Source organism: Balaenoptera acutorostrata, chromosome 12 (assembly GCF_949987535.1).
Source record: "Balaenoptera acutorostrata chromosome 12, mBalAcu1.1, whole genome shotgun sequence".
NCBI classification, from domain to species: domain Eukaryota; kingdom Metazoa; phylum Chordata; class Mammalia; order Artiodactyla; family Balaenopteridae; genus Balaenoptera; species Balaenoptera acutorostrata.
Genome location: NC_080075.1, coordinates 68,063,711 through 68,084,058, shown reverse-complemented (window position 1 = coordinate 68,084,058; position 20,348 = coordinate 68,063,711). Strand labels below are relative to the sequence as shown.

Below are 20,348 nucleotides of genomic sequence, written 5' to 3'. Positions count from 1 at the left end.
AAGCAATTTGATTATCATCAAATAATATACCTTGTAGTTTACTTCATGTTTCTTATGATTTGAGTTTTTGGACTTGAATCTGTGTGGGTGTATAATTTTCATCACATTTGGAAATTTTTTGGCTATTAGTTTCTCAAATATATTCTGTCTCCCCGTCACTTTCCTCTCTTTTGGTGATTCCAATTACACGTTTACTAGGCCTCTTGAAGTTGTTTCACAGCTCACTGAAGCTCTGTTCCGTTTTCCCCCGTATTTAAAATTTTTGATAATTTATATTGCTCTATCTTCAAACTGACTTCAGTGTCTAATCTGCTAGAAGTTATATCTGGTTCTTTTTTATATATGTCCTTGTCTTTATTTAAAGTGTACAAGCTTTCTTCTAGTGTCTTGAATTTTTGTTTTTTGTTTGTTTGTTTGTTTTGGCCGCACCGCTCGGCACGTGGGGTCTTAGTTCCCTGACCAGGGATTGAACCCGCGTCCTGTGGAGTGGAAGCGTGGAGCCTTAACCACTGGACTGCCAGGGAAGTCCCTAGTGTCTTGAATATATTGATCTGTTTACATTGATTTTTTTTTTTTCATTGTGGATTGTGTGTTACTGCTTTTTTAATTTGCCTAGAAAATTTCGTTGGATGCCAGACAATGTGATTTTTACTTTTCTGGGTGGTGGATATTTTTGTATTCTAATAAATATTTTTTATTTCTTTCTGAGATGTAGTTACATTACTTAAAACCAGAACATTACTTTTAGGACCAGCTTTTCAGCTTTGTTAGGTGGGACCAGAGCAGCTGTTAATTTAGAGCAGAACTTACCGTGATGATGGAAATATTTTATAACCCTATACTATCTAGTGCAGTAGCTTTTAAGCATATAGAATGTGTCTGGTGAGACTAAGGAACTAGTGTTTTAATTTTAATGGACTTACTTTTAAGGAGGTACTGTATTGGAATAGAAGCATGGTACCACATTTGAAAACAGAGGTCTGGGGTTAATTTGGCCCCACTGCTGAGGTTATACTCTTCTGAGAACTCTGTTAGAAATTCACTAGGCATTGGGAATACTAAGTATTCCAGCCCTCATTTTAGAACCTGGGGTTCATCCCCTTGCTACTTTTTTTTTTAAATATTTATTTATTTTATTTATTTATTTTTAATTTTTTTTGGCTGTGTTGGGTCTTAGTTGCGGCATGCAGGATCTTTCTTTGCGGCACGCGGGCTCTTCGTTGCGGTGTGCGGGCTCCTTTCTAGTTGTGCTGTGCGGGTTTTCTCTCTAGTTGTGGCTTGCGGGCTCCAGGGCGCGTGGACTCTGTGGCACGCGAGCTCAGTAGTTGTGGCGCATGGGCTTAGTTGCCCCGCGGCATGTGGGATCTTAGTTCCCCGACCAGGGATCGAACCGGCATTCCCTGCATTGCAAGGTGGATTCTTTACCACTGGACTACCAGGGGAGTCCCCCCTTGCTACTTTTTAAAAGTATTTTCCTTGCCCTTTAGGTGGTTTCCTTGTATGTAATGCTTGTCAGTATGCACTACAGATTAGAGGAGACCCTCTATAGATCACTGGGGCTCTCTCTCTGTGCAGATCTCTCCTCGTTGGCATTGTGCCCTGTGAACTGCAGCCAAACCTGCCTTTGTCTTCCTGGACTCCCATCTCTGTATCCTCACCTTGAGTGATGCCTGGGTTGTGCTGAGCTGTGGTCTGGGACATTGCAGGAAATAAGCTGGTACAATCCTAGCGCTTACTTCATTTGTTTCCACTCACCCAGGAATCACTGTCCTGCCTTCCTGATGCCCAGTACCTGAAAACTTTATTTCATATAGTTTCCTAATTTTTAGTTATTTCAGGTAGGACAGTAATCTGGTCTTTGTTATTTCATTTTGGCCACAGGTGGAAATCCAAACCAGAACAATTTTAAGCAGTAAATTGAGCAAAATCTTTCTCAGTGGTACCTTTTAGTGTTTGAATGGCATTTATTGAGATAACACTATATATATTCTTGTTTTGTTATTTTTATTTAGTTAGGAGTCTTAGGTAACAAAGTAATATAAAAATAAAGAATATAAATTCTTATCACCTAATGAACTATGATTGTGTGAATTTTTTATTACTTAAATATTTCCCTCTGACTTGTGTAACTCTTTTTGCCATTTGGGGTTACTTGCTTGTTTTTCTGAGAAAGTAAAATGTATTGTTGCATTACGTATTTATTACAGTAGTCCCCCTTTATCTGCAGGGGATACATTCCAAGACCCCCAGCTGATGCTTGAAACCACAGACAGTAGCGAACCCTGTATATATGTTTTTTCTTATCCATACATATCTATGATAAATATGATAATGTATGTTAATCTCTTACTGTGCCCACAGTAAGAGATCAACAACAATAACTAATAATAAAATAGAACAATTACCTAATATACTGTAATAAAAGGTGAATGTGGTCTCTCTCTTTCAAAATAATCTTACTGTACTGGCTCACCCTCCTTCTTGTGATGATGAGAGATGATAAAATGCCTATGTGATGAGATGCAGTGAGGTGAATGACATAGGCGTTGGGAACATAGGCTTAGGTTACTTTTGACCTTCTAACAATACATCCAAAGGAGGAACAGAAGAGGGATCATCTGCTTTGGGTGATCCTGGGTTATCCAGCCATGACGGCTGACATCCATGACTGAATGTCAGAGCAGACAATGACATGGTTGGGAATTCCAAGTGGGATGGATCCAGTGAGATTTCATCATTATAGTCAGAACAGCAAGCAATTTCAAAGCTATAAGTTGTTTATTTCTGGAATTTTTCATTTAATATCCTCAGACCGCAAGTAACTGAAACCACAGAAAATGAAACCATGGATTAAGGGGGAGGAGCTGTATTTACAGTGTTTAAATTTGTTTTTTTTTTTTTTTAATTTTATAGCTACTTTATTTATTTATTTATTTATTTTTGGCTGTGTTGGGTCTTCGGTTCGTGCGAGGGCTTTCTCTAGTTGCGGCAAGTGGGGGCCACTCTTCATCGCGGTGTGGGGACCGCTCTTCATCGCGGTGCGCGGGCCTTTCACTATTGCGGCCCCTCCCGTTGCGGGGCACAGGCTCCAGACGCGCAGGCTCAGTAGTTGTGGCTCACGGGCCCAGCTGCTCCGCGGCATGTGGGATCTTCCCAGACCAGGGCTCGAACCCGTGTCCCCTGCATTAGCAGGCAGATTCTCAACCACTGCGCCACCAGGGAAGCCCTGTTTTTTTTTTTAATTTCACAAAAATAGAAATGGTCTAAAGGCAATCTGTAGTTTGGAAGAGGTTCTAGAAATTGAGATCACAGGGATATTTTCAGATATTCAGAGAAAGCTACAAAATAGGAAATAATACAAAAGATGCTGTTTTATCACTTGATCATTTCACCTTAACATTATAATAAAGCACTGGATCATAATTGTGTTAAGTTAGAAAAGTAAAAAGAGAGCCTGTATCGGTCATATCCACTTAGTGAAAAACATTCTTAATATTAGAACAGTTCATCCAGCTTTTTGAGCTTCTTAATGGTTAAATAAGATCACTGTATGGTCATCATTTATTTCATGATTTATAATAGCATGCCATATTCAAAAACATGAAAGAAAATATGATTTCAGAGTAATAACTATCTATGAAAGTCGTTAGTATTCATTCTTTTTTTTTTTTTTAAAGGACTGCCCAAGGTCAGATAGCTAGTGAGTTACAGGGCTAACTTTTTTTTTTTTTTTTTAAGTATTTGTTTATTTATTTATTTATGGCTGTGTTGGGTCTTTGTTTCTGTGCGAGGGCTTTCTCTAGTTGTGGCAAGCGGGGGCCACTCTTCATCGCGGTGCGTGGGCCTCTCACTATCGTGGCATCTCTTGTTGCGGAGCACAGGCTCCAGATGCACAGGCTCAGTAATTGTGGCTCACCGGCCCAGCTGCTCCGCGGCACGTGGGATCTTCCCAGACCAGGGCTCGAACCCGTGTCCCCTGCTTTGGCAGGCAGATTCTCAACCACTGTGCCACCAGGGAAGCCCTTTAGTATTCATTCTTAAAGTACTTGTAAAATATATCACTTTATCTAAGATTCCTAACCAAATAAAACAACAAAACCAGAAACCTCTGTTACTTAAATTTGTTCCTTTATACTCCCATTTGTAGAAAAAATAGAAGTCTAATGTAATGCATTAGGAGGAGTCCTGAGCTTGAATTCCATATTGCCCTTTACAGGTTGTATGAGTAACCTTGCTAATAAGGCTGTTTCCCTATTTTGAAAATAATATTCTTCCTTGGTTTGCATGTTGTGAGGACTGAAATCGATGTTACGTGGCAAACAGATTGAACTATGCCTACAATAAAGCAAATGCTTTTGATAATGGTTTTCAAAACTGCCTCTAGAGGTAGTACTATTGTAATACATAATATTTTCTAGAGATTGGAATTTAAGTATCCTGGCCTAAGGAGAGTGATGAGTCCCTTTCATTGATAAAATCAACGAGAATTGAATGTCAGATTTTCCTTAACAACATTCCTTCCAGACCATTTACATTGCCTTTGTATTAGTGATAATATAATCTTGTGTAAACGTCCCCAAGATATTTATTGCTTCCCTTCTTAACAATTTTGAAAAACAATGTATTTTACATAAAAATTTCTTACAGATACACCAAGTATCACTGCTAAACTAATTAGTGAACAAAAAGATGACAAAGAAAAGAAAAACCATGAAGAGAAAGAAAAAGTTAAGGCAGAAAATGGATTTCAGGACAATTACAGTGTTGTTGTTGCTTCAGGTATGCTTGCTTTTTTTTTTTTTTTTTAATGATCTTGATTTTGTTTGGGTTTCTGTAAAATGTAGCAATTTATATTTACAGGAACTTCATGTAATAAAAAGTATTAATGCAAAAAGCTGGCATAATGATGTCTTAATATTAAATACACAATTATTGCACCAGAAATCCATTACTTTTCAGCACTGGAATTATTAAACTTATTTTGAGCTTAGTATATTTTAATCAGATACTCAGCATGTGTAAGTAGATATTTCGTTTCAGCTTGACAGTGTACTGGGAATTATACTCTTAAAAGTTCACTAAGTGTTAAGGAATTTTTCTGTAACCTCCTATTGATTGATTGATTGATTGATTGCTGCATCGGGTCTTAGTTGCGAGCGCAGGCTTCTCTCTAGTTGTGGCACGCGGATTTAGTTGCCCCGTGGCATGTGGGATCTTACTTCCCCGACCAGGGATTGAACCTGCATCCCCTGCATTGGAAAGAGGATTCTCAACCACTGGACCACCAGGGAAGTCCCTGTAACCTCCTTTTTAAAAAAAAAAAAGAAAAAGTATTCACTAGTTTTCACTTATGACATTGTGCTCATTACATAAAATTAGAAAATAAAAGTCATCAAAAGAAAATTGGTTGAAAAATGAGTTTTTACTGTTAGATGCAGGAAGAAGAAAAAATGGCCATGATAAGTGATAATTTTGGAGGATATTTTCCTTAACAAAATTCTTAGTTCAGAAGAGAAAGCTCAGCCTAGATTACCTTACTCCTCAAATAGCAGACCTATGTATTGGTTTAATCCATCCTATCTCAGAGAAAAATTAAGAACACAAGATTTTCTGTACATATTTGCACAAAATTAGGTTCTAGTAAATGGATGGTCATCTATATGTATCTCAGAGAGTATAGGAGTTAATTTATACTTTCTTGGAAAATAGCTACACATGCAGCCAGTTATTCATGGAGCATAATAAATGACAGATAGAATCAAGAGAGTAGATATTTAATGAGAAGAAATATTTCTATCTTTTGGCGTTAGGAATGTGGCGCTTTAGTAATATATTGTAGAAATACACTTATACTTCATGAATATGTTGGCTATATAAAATCTTGGTGATTTTTTTTCTTTTAGGGCTGAAATCCCAATCTAAACGTGCTGTGTCATCTACACCACCTCGCCCACCATCCAGGAGAGGGAGGACAATGCCCGATAAAATAGGAAGTGCTTCCTCAGGAGCAGAGGCTGCCAACAAAATAATTACCGTTCCTGTGTTTCACCTGTTCCACAAACTCTTAGCTGGTAGTGTTCACAGTGATAAAACATATAGGAAATTTTAGTAATCTTACAAGTGTACAAATCAGATGTGTAATCAGGTGCTACTGATGAGATAAATAATTTAGTGAGACTTTGTCCATATAGTTCCCTCCAAAAGAAGTGAGAACAAAAAGGGAGTAACCTATTTCATACCCTTTTTAACACTATAATGTTGCGTTTTTACACTTTACTTGCTTCCTAAATTTTGTTACGAATGTGCCATAAAATGATCAGTAAAATTAATGTTTTCATGTGTTCGTAACAAGTTATATAGGATGCCGTGTGAGGCGAATTTTAAAGAATTAGTTCTAGCCGTGGAATTCTTAAGATGTAGCCCTGATAGTTAAGCTTCTTCTCTACCTAAACATATTCTTTGACCAGTATACTGTCCGTTGGTCAAGGTGATAACCATTTTATCTCCATTTTTGTGCTGTATCATTATATAATCAAATTGCCAACTAACTTTGACTGGATTTTACTTCTTAGCTTTACATTGTTGATTTAAAGCAGAGGTCAGTAAACTATCGCAGGTGGATCGAATGCTTCTTTTTGTAAAAACATTTTTATAGGAATACAGCTATGCCCATTCATTTATGCATTGTCCATAGCTGTTTTCATGCTATAGTAGAGTTAGTAGGTTGCAGCAGAGACCATATGGCCTCCATAGCTTAAAATATTTTTTATCTGGCCTTTTATGGAAAAGATTTGCCAATCCCAGATTTATGGGAATGTTTCTTTTTTTTTGTATTCACCATGGCTCAGAAGATCTTGGTGGGGTTTGGTTAGCAACTGATTAACACTTTGTATAGATATTTTTGTTCACATATGTCAGAAGTAGATTTGAGTTTTGTAAACTTCCTGTGGGCAGTTTTTAAATTGCTTTGAAATTGGTGTCAGAATCAAACTCTTACCTGTAATTTAATTTAGTAAAAGCATTAAGTAATTGAGTAAATTGAATCAAGTAAATGTCTCCCTCTTGGATTCCAGGTTTAACTTAGTTATGTCATTTTTAGGCCAGCCATTGCCAGCTGAAATGACGCTTGCCCAACTTTTAACTCTGCTATATGACCGAAAACTTCCTCAAGGTTACCGTTCAATAGATCTGACAGTTAAATTGGGTTCTAGAGTTATCACAGACCCAAGTCTGTCAAAAACAGATTCTTTTAAAAGACTGCACCCTGAAAAAGGTATGTGTATGATATTTCTTTAAAATTGCAGTCTGTAATCTGAGCAGGCAGGGATTTCTATAGCTGATGACTTAATGTACATTTTTGTTACATCAACTTGAGATACTTTTCTTTCTTTATGACTGAGTTATTTGTAAATATAGAAAATTGCCATTATTTCCATTGGAAATTAATGTTAATTCCTTGTGTAGCATCACTTATTTTTATGGGCCCATATGCTTTAATTTCTGCTTTAATTTTTTTTTTTCCTTTGGCCATGCTGTGTGGCTTGCAGGATCTTAGTTCCCCGACCAGGGATTGAACCCGGGCCCTCAGCAGTGAAAGCATGGAGTCCTAACCACTGGACCACCAAGGAATTCCCTAATTTTTAAAAATATTATTTCTGTATGAGCCATGTGAATCGTTCATAATTTTATAATCAAAGTGAGAACCCCAATTTAGAATTTCCAATTTACTGATAATTTATATTGAGTGATATTTTGTGCTCATAAACATTTTTTACCTTAAACAAAAGTGGGATCATATATTTTCGTACCTTTTAATTTTTATATATTCAATTAAATATTTATAAATGTGCATTTTATTGCCTATTTTTAATATGAATATAACAATTTATCTGTTTCACAATTGTTGAAGGAATCTGTTTCTGATTTTTCACTACTATAAATGGTATTTAAGCAATGATTTTCGTAGTGTGGATATGGTGTCATCTTATTTATTGTCAATCTTTCCCATGATGAAAGATTCAATTATTAGCCTTTTGTACTCTTTAATAAGTTTTAGTACATTTCCTTTGCCCAAATTTTCAGCAGGATCATTTGTCTGTTTTAATGTTCGTAGGGTCTGGTTATGTGTGAACATAAACTTCTGGTTTTCCTCTGTGAGTGATTCGAAGTTAACCAATATGGTATAATTTTCAGTTTTCTGTAAGAAAAGTCTTTGTCATTATTCAGTTTTTCCTGATTGGATACTTTAGAGCATAACATGCACATACATTAATATTTTCTGGAGTCTCTGATGTTTTACTTATTTGCCCTAAAGGACAATACTTCTCAAACTTCAGTATGCTTGTAAATCACCTAGAACATTATAAAAATGAAGATTCCTACACAGTCTAGGAATGAGACCTGAGAGTCTACATTTCAAAAGCTCTCAGGCTGATGCTGATGCTTACTAGTCCATGGACCATATACTTCAAGTAGTAAGACTATAGGGAGCAACATCAGACGTTATTTAAGCATGTTTGTAGCATCTAGCCTAGATAGCTGTATCTGAATGACTTAAGATTATTATGCTCTTTTGTTGAGTAGAGAGATGACAACAATATTTGCTTTGTAAATGAAAAAGTATTATAAAAATAGATCCTCTCTTAGCTGTTATTTGCGATTATTCTTCTAGATCATGGAGATTTACTTGGTAGTTGTCCTGATGATGAGTCTCTCACTCCAAGTGATGAATGTATGGATGGGGTACTGGATGAATCTTTACTTGAAACCTGTCCCATTCAGTCACCGTTACAAGTTTTTGCAGGAATGGGTGGACTGGCTCTTATTGCAGAAAGACTACCCATGCTATATCCAGAAGTAATTCAGCAGGTAAGATAAGATTTCTAATTAACTATATCATTACATGGGAAAGACCTTCTGTTTTCTGGTTTGTGTTTAACTTAACGTTTGGAAGTACCCTTTCCCTTAAAGTCTTGGAGTAACGTATAAACCTTTCAAAGCTCAGCCTATATGGAGCTTTGTAAGAATTAATTTGGTAAAGAAACGTTGAAGACCAAGCAGATTTGCCAGGGGCATCACACTGTAGCATTTACTTTGATTTCATGGTCATCACACTGTAACATTTTTGTTTCTGTGCTTCTTAAGGTGTGATATTAATTACGGATATTACTGGAAATGGGAGAGTGAAATAGTAGTGTGTACTTCTACCCAAATACACTATGTCTTTTGGCTTAACTTTTATTCCTTTTTAAGTGCCATTTCCATTTAAGTAGTTTTTAAGACATTAATTTAACTTCTTCCCCTGTTCATTAATGTTACTGTCACTGAGGTGTGTACTTTCGATGTTCTGTTGTTTATGAGGGGGGAGTGTGATGCATGGAGAGTCGTAAATACCAGGCTCTTTATTTCTGTTGATTGAGGTAGGGGAATTATTCTCTCTAATTTTATCTACTTGGGTGTGTGTGTGTGTGTGTATGCCTGCGTTAGTTTCCTAGGGCTGCTGTGACAAAGTACCACAAACTGCGTGGCTTAAAACAACAGAAATTTAATTTTCTTACAGCTCAGGAGGCTATAAGTCTGAAATCAAGGTGTCATCAGAGCCATGCTCACTGTGAAGGCTCTAGGGGATTATCCTTCCTTGCCTCTTCTTAGCTTCTGGTTATTGCTGGCAATTAATGGCATTCATTGGTCTATAGCTGCATCACTCCAGTCTCTGCCTGCCTTTTCACATGGCCATCTTCCTTTTGTGTATCTGTGTGTCTCTGTATCTCCCTCTCCTTATAACAACACCGTCATTGGATTTAGGGTCCACTCTAAGCCATTATGACCTCATCTCTTAATTGATTACATCTGCAAAGACCCTATTTCCAAATAAGGTCACATTCACAGTTATTAGGGGTTAAGACTTGAGCATATCTTTGGGAGGATACAGTTCAATCCACAATAATACCTATTCAGTAAATGGTTATTACTTAACCTGCTCTTCAAAGAGCTTATGATATTTTTATTTTAAGATAATATAACCATGATATAAGATGACTGTCACAGAAAAATATGAGTAAAATTTTATTTCTTCCTAGAAAATGTAATGATACAGCCAAAAGTTTGAAATGGAAAAAACTCCAACATTCTCAAGATGATTGTTGTTCAATGAAAATGACTTCCCTAATTCAGTATTCAGTATGCTTTATTGTATTGAGTGGAAATTGGGTGCTGCTGTAATAAATACCTAAAAGAGTGGAAGTGACTTTAGAATTGGGTAGTTGTCAGAGTGTGAAAGAATTTTGAGGAGCATGATAAAAAGAGGTCTAGATTGCCTTGAACAGATGACTAGTAGAACTATGGATGGAAAGCCTTTGCCAGTGAGGGCCCAGATGAAAGTGAGGATCACAGTAGAGAGAACCTATGTGTCACAGAGAATACCTAAATTGGCTTAAGCAGACTGTTGGTAGAAATATGGATGTTAAAATTACTAATGGTGCAGCTTAGAAAGAAATGAGGAACATGTGATTGGAAACTGGAGGAAAGGGGATCCCTGTCTTTTATTGGTAGAAATTCTAGCATATTTATGTCCTGAATGTGGAAGGCAGTACTTTAAGTGATGAACTTGGATATTTAGCTGAATTTCCAACCCGAGTGTGAAGTTACCTGTTTTCTTCTTGGTGCTAATAGTAAAGTGTGAGAGGAAAGAACTGTTGAGCAACAAGCAACCATCACTTGACAATTTGAGAAATTCTCAGTCTATCCAGATTGCAAAAGATGCTAAAATTAGAGATTTGCTGTCAGAAAAGCATGCTCTGGAGAAAAAGCCAAGGATGTGGCTGATCAGCCTTTGCTGGTGCCTCAGAAAAATCAAGATGCTAGTGCATTCAGTCACACAGAGTGCTATTTGAAGAGGTCAGTCATACTATTCATGGATCCCCTCGGCCATCTAAACAGAAGCCAAGAATAGAGAAAGTTGTGTGACAGTGGTAGCAAAGTCAAAGGAGGAGATGGGACTGTGGAAGCAGAGGTTCAGGTGAAGCAGCCAAAAGCCAAAGAACGTGAATAGCCTCTAGAAGCTGGAAAACACAAAGAACCCACACTCCCTGAGAGTCTCCAGAAGGAACACTTGATATTTAGGATCAAAAGCTTTGATTCTAGCTCCATAAGACTCTTTTTGGATTTCTGACCTCTAGATCTTTAGTATAATAAATTTGTGTTGTTTTAAGTAAGTCTGTGGTGATGTGTTACAGCAAACCATATAGGAAATGAATACAGATTTTGGTCTGTACTTTCTTAGGATGTTTTTGTCTCGTTTTGGTATCAGGGTAATACCGTCTTATAGAATGGGTTGGGAATTTCTAATACTTCATATTAAGAAAACTGTTAGATGGATTTTTCTACAGATTAAACACTAAAGGTTACAAAATTAGTGATAGAGAAGATGCGTCAAAAGAAATCATCCAAACTGAAGCATAGAATGTATAAGGAATGAAAAGAACATAAGAGCTATATGGACATGTAGCTAGAAGTGAAAAATTCTGACGTGCATTTATGGTTGCAGAAAAAGAGTGGATTGAAACAGGGACAGAAAAGTACAGAAAGGAAGAAAATTTCCAGAACTGATATAAAACCTCAATCCAAAATTCAAGAAGCTCTGTAAACCCCAAGCAGGATATTCATGTCTAAGAACATTATGATAAACTGCTTAAAACAAAAACAAGAGAAGAGCTTAAAACCAGCCAAAAAAGCAGTCAACTCATTTCTTTTCAAAACAGTAACAATAACACTGACAACTAACCTTTCATCAGAAACCTTGGGAGCCAGGGAATTACATCTTTGAAATGTAAAATGAAAAAAAATCTGCCATCCTAGAATTTTATACCCAGTGAAGAAAATTTTGTACATTTCCCTCAACCATTACTACTCTTTCCATAAAAGGTAAATTGGTAAAACAGAATAACAGGTATAGGATTAACCCTCCTGTATATATAAACTCTGGACAGACTATTTAAAAAAAAATTATTTAAAGGCTCTGGAGAGCGACTAAAAGTAGGCACATATTGAAGAGGATTTAAACACAAGAAGAATGAAACCACATTGGGTGAGATTAGTGTCTACGTGACTTTTCTCCTGAGAATACTCCTCAGTCTCTGTGGGGTAGGATGGTAGAACTCATGCAAAAGCTACAGAGGAGTTTGGTTCCTCCATCCTGGCTGGAAATTAAAAGGGGAGGAATTCAGAAAGGAGGGAGCCACAGATGGGGGAGCTCCAGAAATTCTGCACGTGAATTTCTGCACATGAATTTCTGCACAACCGTAGCTGGCTCCTAAATTATGGATACATGGGATTCTTGAGGGAAAACTAGGAGGGTGAAAGAGCTGTCCAGAGATTTCAGCGTCTATTCAGCATGGAGGAGACAATTTGCAGTTCTGTTCCTTCCAAGTTAGAGGTAAAAATCTTGGCTTTTCTATTGGAATTGCAGATGAGTCACACATTAAGAGTATAGATGGCATCCCGGTATTCAGGGATTCACTTGAGAAATAAGAGCAAAACCAAAATAGACTCTCCCAATAAATTTCCAGAAGGCCTCAAGGTGACCTATCAGTAATTTAACTATTTTCTAAAATAAAACTGAACACATTGCAGAGTGTGATTATAGAATTAAGAGTTATTACAACATCTCATCAACAGTGTACGGTGTATAATAGAAAAATTACCAGACATGCAAAGAAATAAGAAAATGTTACCTGCGGTTAACAGTAAAATAAGTCAGTGAACAGATCTTATTCACATTTTGCCAGTTGTCCCACTAATGTTCTCAAAGACAAAAGGAAAAAAATTCAATTTCTTTTGCATGATTTGAGGGAGGTAATGGTCAGAGATTCAGTTCAGGATCATATATTGCATTCAGTTGTCTCTTTAGTCTCCTTTAATCTGTAACAATTCTGTTACCTTTGTTTTTCATGACCATGGCATATGGAAGAGTACAGGCTAGAAGTTTTGTCTATATATGTAGTCACAGATATACATGTTTCTGTATATTTTTTCCTAGATTTGTTTGCTTATAGGGCATGGAATCAGACTACCCCCAACAGTGTGTACATACCTATATACCATATCTTCTTTTTTTTTTTTTTTTTTTTTTCCACACACACACACTGTATTTTATTTTTACAAGAGATAGATAGACTGACACCAAGCATTGTACATGGATGACCACAACAAAAGCAACAATGATTGCAATTACCAAACATGAAACACACTTATACTATGTCATAATATTGACATTCAGTCCAGTAATCCTCCACTGTAACAGCTCCTTTACTTTGCAGTGAAAATTGATTTGTATATTCTTTTCCTCTGAGTCCTTGTGGGATTTTTTTTTTTAATTCAGACAGAAAGTCACAAAAATTATACTCATCCTCATCAGTTCACTCAGTCCCATGTAATTAATTTCTTTTTTTTCATCTTGATCTTTTGTTAGCACTTTTATGAGTTCATCAGTTTTTCATTAGAGTTCTGAAAATGCTTATTCATTCAGTTCAGCAGTACAGTCAGTTACCAGAAACCTGTACTTGTCAGAGTCTTTTCCATGAATTTCTTGAAGATGAAACTCTTTTATAGGAACATATTTGCAAAATCATCAGAGTACACCCAGAACTGTCTGTAAATGACAAGAGACTTAAAAATGACCATGGTTAAAGATTTGATGAAAGTTCATAATAATGCAGTTGACAAGAAAATTAGTTATTTCTGAGATATACATTTTAAAGTAATAACTAGGATTATTACTTATAACATTATACCAGAACATATAAGATTTTTAGACGTTTCCTGTAATGTCTGAAACATTTATATTAACATATTTCCATACATATTTCCATACAAATACAAATATAAGATTTTTAGAAATTTCATGTAATGTCTGAAACATTTATATTAACATATTTCCATACATATTTCCATACAAATACAAATATAAGATTTTTAGAAATTTCATGTAATGTCTGAAACATTTATATTAACATATTTCCATACATATTTCCATACAAATACAAATATAAGATTTTTAGAAATTTCATGTAATGTCTGAAACATTTATATTAACATATTTTCATACATATTTCCATACAAATACAAGATTTTTAGAAATTTCATGTAATGTCTGAAACATTTATATTAACATATTTCCATACATATTTCCATACAAATACAAATATAAGATTTTTAGAAATTTCATGTAGTGTCTGAAACATTTATATTAACATATTTCCATACAAATAACCCAATGAAAGTTTAGTATTAGTTGTTTTGTTTGTTTTTTTATACTGCAGGTTCTTATTAGGCATCAGTTTTATACACATCAGTGTATACATGTCAATCCCAATCGCCCAATTCAGCACATCACCATCCCCACCTCATCGCAGTTTTCCCCCCTTGGTGTCCATATGTCCATTCTCTACATCTGTGTCTCAACTTCTGCCCTGCAAACTGGCTCATCTGTACCATTTTTCTACGTTCCACATACATGCATTAACATACGATATTTGTTTTTCTCTTTCTGACTTACTTCACTCTGTATGACAGTCTCTAGATCCATCCACTTCTCAACAAATGACTCAATTTCGTTCCTTTTTATGGCTGAATAATATTCCATCGTATATATGTACCACAACTTCTTTATCCATTCGTCTGTTGATGGGCATTTAGGTTGCTTCCATGACCTGGCTATTGTAAATAGTGCTGCAATGAACATTCGGGTGCACGTGTCTTTTTGAATTACGGTTTTCTCTGGGTATATGCCCAGTAGTGGGATTGCTGGGTCATATGGTAATTCTATTTTTAGTTTTTTAAGGAACCTCCATATTGTTCTCCATAGTGGCTGTATCAATTTACATTCCCACCAACAGTGCAAGAGGGTTCCCTTTTCTCCACACCCTCTCCAGCATTTGTTGTTTGTAGATTTTCTGATGATGCCCATTCTAACAGGAGTGAGGTGATACCTCATTGTAGTTTTGATTTGCATTTCTCTAATAATTAGTGATGTTGAGCATCTTTTCATGTGCTTCGTGGCCGTCTGTATGTCTTCTTTGGAGAAATGTCTATTTAGGTCTTCTGCCCATTTTTGGATTGGGGTGTTTGTTTCTTTGATATTGAGCTGAATGAGCTGTTTATATATTTTGGAGATTAATCCTTTGTCCGTTGATTCATTTGCAAATATTTTCTCCCATTCTGAGGGTTGTCTTTTCGTCTTGTTTATGGTTTCCTTTGCTGTGCAAAAGCTTTGAAGTTTCATTAGGTCCCACTTGTTTATTTTTGTTTTTATTTCCATTACTCTAGGAGGTGGATCGAAAAAGATCTTGCTGTGATTTATGTCAAAGAGTGTTCTTCCTATGTTTTCCTCTAAGAGTTTTATAGTGTCCAGTCTTATATTTAGGTCTCTAATCCATTTTGAGTTTATTTTTGTGTATGGTGTTAGGGAGTATTCTAATTTCATTCTTTTACATGTGGCTGTCCAGTTTTCCCAGCACCACTTATTGAAGAGACTGTCTTTTCTCCATTGTATATCTTTGCCTCCTTTGTCATAGATTAGTTGACCATAGGTGCGTGGGTTAATCTCTGGGCTTTCTATCTTGTTCCATTGATCTATGTTTCTGTTTTTGTGCCAGTACCATATTGTCTTGATTACTGTAGCTTTGTAGTATAGTCTGAAGTCAGGGAGTCTGATTCCTCCAGCTCCATTTTTTTGCCTCAAGACTGCTTTGGCTATTCGGAGTCTTTTGTGTCTCCATACAAATTTTAAGATGATTTGTTCTAGCTCCGTAAAAAATGCCATTGGTAATTTGATAGGGATTGCATTGAATCTGTAGATTGCTTTGGGTAGTATACTCATTTTCACAATGTTGATTCTTCCAATCCAAGAACATGGTATATCTCTCCATCTGTTGGTATCATCTTTAATTTCTTTCATCAGTGTCTTCTAGTTTTCTGCATACAGGTCTTTTGTCTCCCTAGGTAGGTTTATTCCTAGGTATTTTATTCTTTTTGTTGCAATGGTAAATGGGAGTGTTTCCATAATTTCTCTTTCAGATTTTTCATCATTAGTGTATAGGAATGCAAGAGATTTCTGTGCATTAATTTTGTAACCTGCAACTTTACCATATTCATTAATTAGCTCTAGCAGTTTTCTGGTGGCAGTTTTAGGATTCTCTATGTATAGTATCATGTCATCCGCAAACAGTGACAGTTTTACTTCTTCTTTTCCAATTTGTATTCCTTTTATTTCTTTTTCTTCTCTGATTGCCGTGGCTAGGACTTCCAGAACTATGTTGAATAATAGTGGTGAGAGTGGACATCCTTGTCTCGTTCCTGATCTTAGAGGAAATGCTTTCAGTTTTTCACCATTGAGAATGATGTTTGCTGTGGGTTTGTCATATATGGCCTTTATTATGTTGAGGTAGGTTCCCTCTATGCCCACTTTCTGGAGAGTTTTTATCATAAATGGGTGTTGAATTTTGTCAAAAGCTTTTTCTGCATCTATTGAGATGATCATATGGTTTTTATTCTTCAATTTGTTAATATGGTGTATCACATTGATTGATTTGCGTATATTGAAGAATCCTTGCATCCCTGGGATAAATCCCACTTGATCGTGGTGTATGATCCTTTTAATGTGTTGTTGGATTCTGTTTGCTAGTATTTTGTTGAGGATTTTTGCATCTATATTCATCAGTGATATTGGTCTGTAATTTTCTTTTTTTGTAGTGTCTTTGTCTGGTTTTGGTATCAGGGTGATTGTGGCCTCATAGAATGAGTTTGGGAGAGTTCCTTCCTCTGCAATTTTTTGGAAGAGTTTGAGAAGGATGGGTGTTAGCTCTTCTCTAAATGTTTGATAGAATTCACCTGTGAAGCCATCTGGTCCTGGACTTTTGTTTGTTGGAAGATTTTTAATCACAGTTTCAATTTCATTACTTGTGATTGGTCTGTTGATATTTTCTGTTTCTTCCTGATTCAGTCTTGGAAGGTTATACCTTTCTAAGAATTTGTCCATTTCTTCCAGGTTGTCCATTTTATTGGCATAAAGTTGCTTGTAGTAGTCTCTTAGGATGTTTTGTATTTCTGCGGTGTCTGTTGTAACTTCTCCTTTTTCATTTCTGATTTTATTGATTTGAGTCCTCTCCCTCTTTTTCTTGATGAGTCTGGCTAATGGCTTATCAATTTTGTTTATCTTCTCAAAGAACCAACTTTTAGTTTTATTGATCTTTGCTATTGTTTTCTTTGTTTCTATTTCATTTATTTCTGCTCTGATCTTTATGATTTCTTTCCTTCTGCTAACTTTGGGTTTTGTTTGTTCTTCTTTCTCTAGTTTCTTTAGGTGTAAAGTTAGATTGTTTACTTGAGATTTTTCTTGTTTCTTTAGGTAGGCTTGTATAGCTATAAACTTCCCTCTTAGAACCGCTTTTGCTGCATCCCATAGGTTTTGGGTCGTCGTGTTTTCATTGTCATTTGTCTCTAGGTATTTTTTTATTTCCTGTTTGATTCCTTCAGTGATCTCTTGGTTATTTAGTAACGTATTGTTTAGCCTCCATGTGTTTGTCTTTTTTACGTTTTTTTCCCTGTGATTCATTTCTAATCTCATAGCGTTGTGGTCAGAAAAGATGCTTGATATGATTTCAGTTTTCTTAAATTTACTGAGGCTTGATTTGTGACCCAAGATGTGATCTATCCTGGAGAATGTTCCGTGTGCACTTGAGAAGAACGTGTAATCTGCCGTTCTTGGATGGAATGTCCTATATATATCAATTAAATCTATCTGGTCTATTGTGTCATTTAAAGCTTCTGTTTCCTTATTTATTTTCATTTTGGATGATCTGTCCATTGGTGTAAGTGAGGTGTTAAAGTCCCCCACTATTATTGTGTTACTGTCGATTTCCTCTTTTATAGCTGTTAGCAGTTGCCTTATGTATTGAGGTGCTCCTATGTTGGGTGCATATATATTTATAATTGTTATATCTTCTTCTTGGATTGATCCCTGGATCATTATGTAGTGTCCTTCCTTGTCTCTTGTAACATTCTTTATTTTAAAGTCTATTTTATCTGATATGAGTATAGCTACTCCAGCTTTCTTTTGATTTCCATTTGCATGGAATATCTTTTTCCATCCCCTCACTTTCAGTCTGTATGTGTCCCTAGGTCTGAAGTGGGTCTCTTGTAGACAGCATATATATGGGTCTTGTTTTTGTATCCATTCAGCCAGTCTATGTCTTTTGGTTGGGGCATTTAATCCATTCACGTTTAAGGTAATTATCGATATGTATGTTCCTATGACCATTTTCTTAATTGTTTTGGGTTTGTTTTTGTAGGTCCTTTTCTTCTCTTGTGTTTCCCACTTAGAGAAGTTCCTTTAGCATTTGTTGTAGAGCTGGTTTGGTGGTGCTGAATTCTCTTAGCTTTTGCTTGTCTGTAAAGCTTTTGATTTCTCCATCAAATCTAAATGAGATCCTTGCTGGGTAGAGTAATCTTGGTTGTAGGTTCTTCCCTTTCATCACTTTAAGTATTTCATGCCACTCCCTTCTGGCTTGCAGAGTTTCTGCTGAGAAATCAGCTGTTAACCTTATGGGGGTTCCCTTGTATGTTATTTGTCGTTTTTCCCTTGCTGCTTTCAATAATTTTTCTTTGTCTTTAATTTTTGCCACTTTGATTACTATGTGTCTCGGCGTGTTTCTCCTTGGGTTTATTCTGTATGGGACTCTCTGCGCTTCCTGGACTTGGGTGGCTATTTCCTTTCCCATGTTAGGGAAGTTTTCGATTATAATCTCTTCAATTATTTTCTCTGGTCCTTTCTCTCTCTCTTCTCCTTCTGGGACCCCTATAATGCGAATGTTGTTGCGTTTAATGTTGTCCCAGAGGTCTCTTAGGCTGTCTTCATTTCTTTTCATTCTTTTTTCTTTAGTCTGTTCCGCAGCAGTGAATTCCACCATTCTGTCTTCCAGGTCACTTATCCGTTCTTCTGCCTCAGTTATTCTGCTATTGATTCCTTCTAGTGTAGTTTTCATTTCAGTTATTGTATTGGTCATCTCTGTTTGTTTGTTCTTTAATTCTTCTAGGTCTTTGTTAATCATTTCTTGCATCTTCTCAATCTTTGCCTCCATTCTTATTCCGAGGTCCTGGATCATCTTCACCATCATTATTCTGAATTCTTTTTCTGGAAGGTTGCCTATCTCCACTTCATTTAGTTGTTTTTCTGGGGTTTTTTCTTGTTCCTTCATCTGGTACATAGCCCTCTGCCTTTTCATCTTCTCTGTCTTTCTGTAACTGTGGTTTTTGGTCCACAGGCTGCAGGATTGTAGTTTTTCTTGCTTCTGTTGTCTGCCCTCTGGTGGTTGAGGCTATCTAAGAGGCTTGATGGGAGGCTCTGGTGGTGGGTAGAGCTGACTGTTGCTGTGGCGGTCAGAGCTCAGTAAAACCTTAATCCACTTGACTGTTGATGGGTGGGGCTGGGTTCCCTCCCTGTTGCTGTGGCGATCAGAGCCCAGTAAAACCTTAATCCACTTGACTGTTGATGGGTGGGGCTGGGTTCCCTCCCTGTTGGTTGTTTTGCCTGAGGCAACCCAACACTGGAGCCTACCCGTGCTCTTTGGTGGGGTTAATGGCAGACTCTGGGAGGGCTCACGCCAAGGAGAACTTCCCAGGACCTCTGCTGCCAGTGTCCTTATCCCCACGGTGAAACAGAGCCACCACTCGCCTCTGCAGGAGACCCCCCAACACCAGCAGGTACGTCTGGTTCAGTCTCCCCCAGGGTCACTGCTACTTCCCCTGGGTCCCGATGCACACATTACTTTGTGTGTGCCCTCCAAGAGTGGGGTCTCTGTTTCCCCCAGTCCTGTCACAGTCCTGCAATCAATTCCCACTAGACTTCAAAGTCTGATTCTCTAGGAATTCCTCCTCCCTTTGCCGGAGCCCCAGGTTGGGAAGCCTGAGGTGGGGCTCAGAACCTTCACTCCAGTGGGTGGACTTCTGTGGTATAAGTGTTCGCCAGTCTGTGAGTCACCCACCCAGCAGTTATGGGATTTGATTTTACTCTGATTGCGCCCCTGCTACCGTCTCACTGTGGCTTCTCCTCTGTCCTTGGACGTGGGGTATCCTCCTTGGTGAAGTCCAGGGTCTTCCTGTCAATGATTGTCCAGCAGCCACTTGTGATTCTGGTGCTCTCGCAAGAGGGAGTGAGAGCACGTCCTTCTACTCCGCCATCTTGGTTAATCTCCTCCATATCTTCTTTTTAAAATACCGTTTCCACTAAAATCAGTGCCCCTTGGAAAAATTCTAGGATTGGGGCAGAGAATGTACAAGATGAGCCTAGATAC

General features: G+C 37.1%; 1 protein-coding gene across 8 annotated transcripts in view; it reads left to right on the top strand.

Moving 5' to 3' along the window:
• Positions 1-20,348, top strand: part of BIRC6 (baculoviral IAP repeat containing 6) — a 249,296-nt gene that overhangs the window by 149,088 nt on the left and 79,860 nt on the right. For all 8 annotated transcript variants that reach the window (XR_009009856.1, XM_057557865.1, XM_057557863.1 and 5 more), the window contains 4 exons: positions 4,648-4,779; positions 5,904-6,071; positions 7,100-7,273; positions 8,672-8,868. Coding sequence is in view for 7 of the 8 variants with exons in the window: in XM_057557865.1 (XP_057413848.1) it covers positions 4,648-4,779; positions 5,904-6,071; positions 7,100-7,273; positions 8,672-8,868 (671 nt within the window). In the remaining variant the exon portion in view is untranslated. The remainder of the gene's footprint in view (positions 1-4,647; positions 4,780-5,903; positions 6,072-7,099; positions 7,274-8,671; positions 8,869-20,348) is intronic.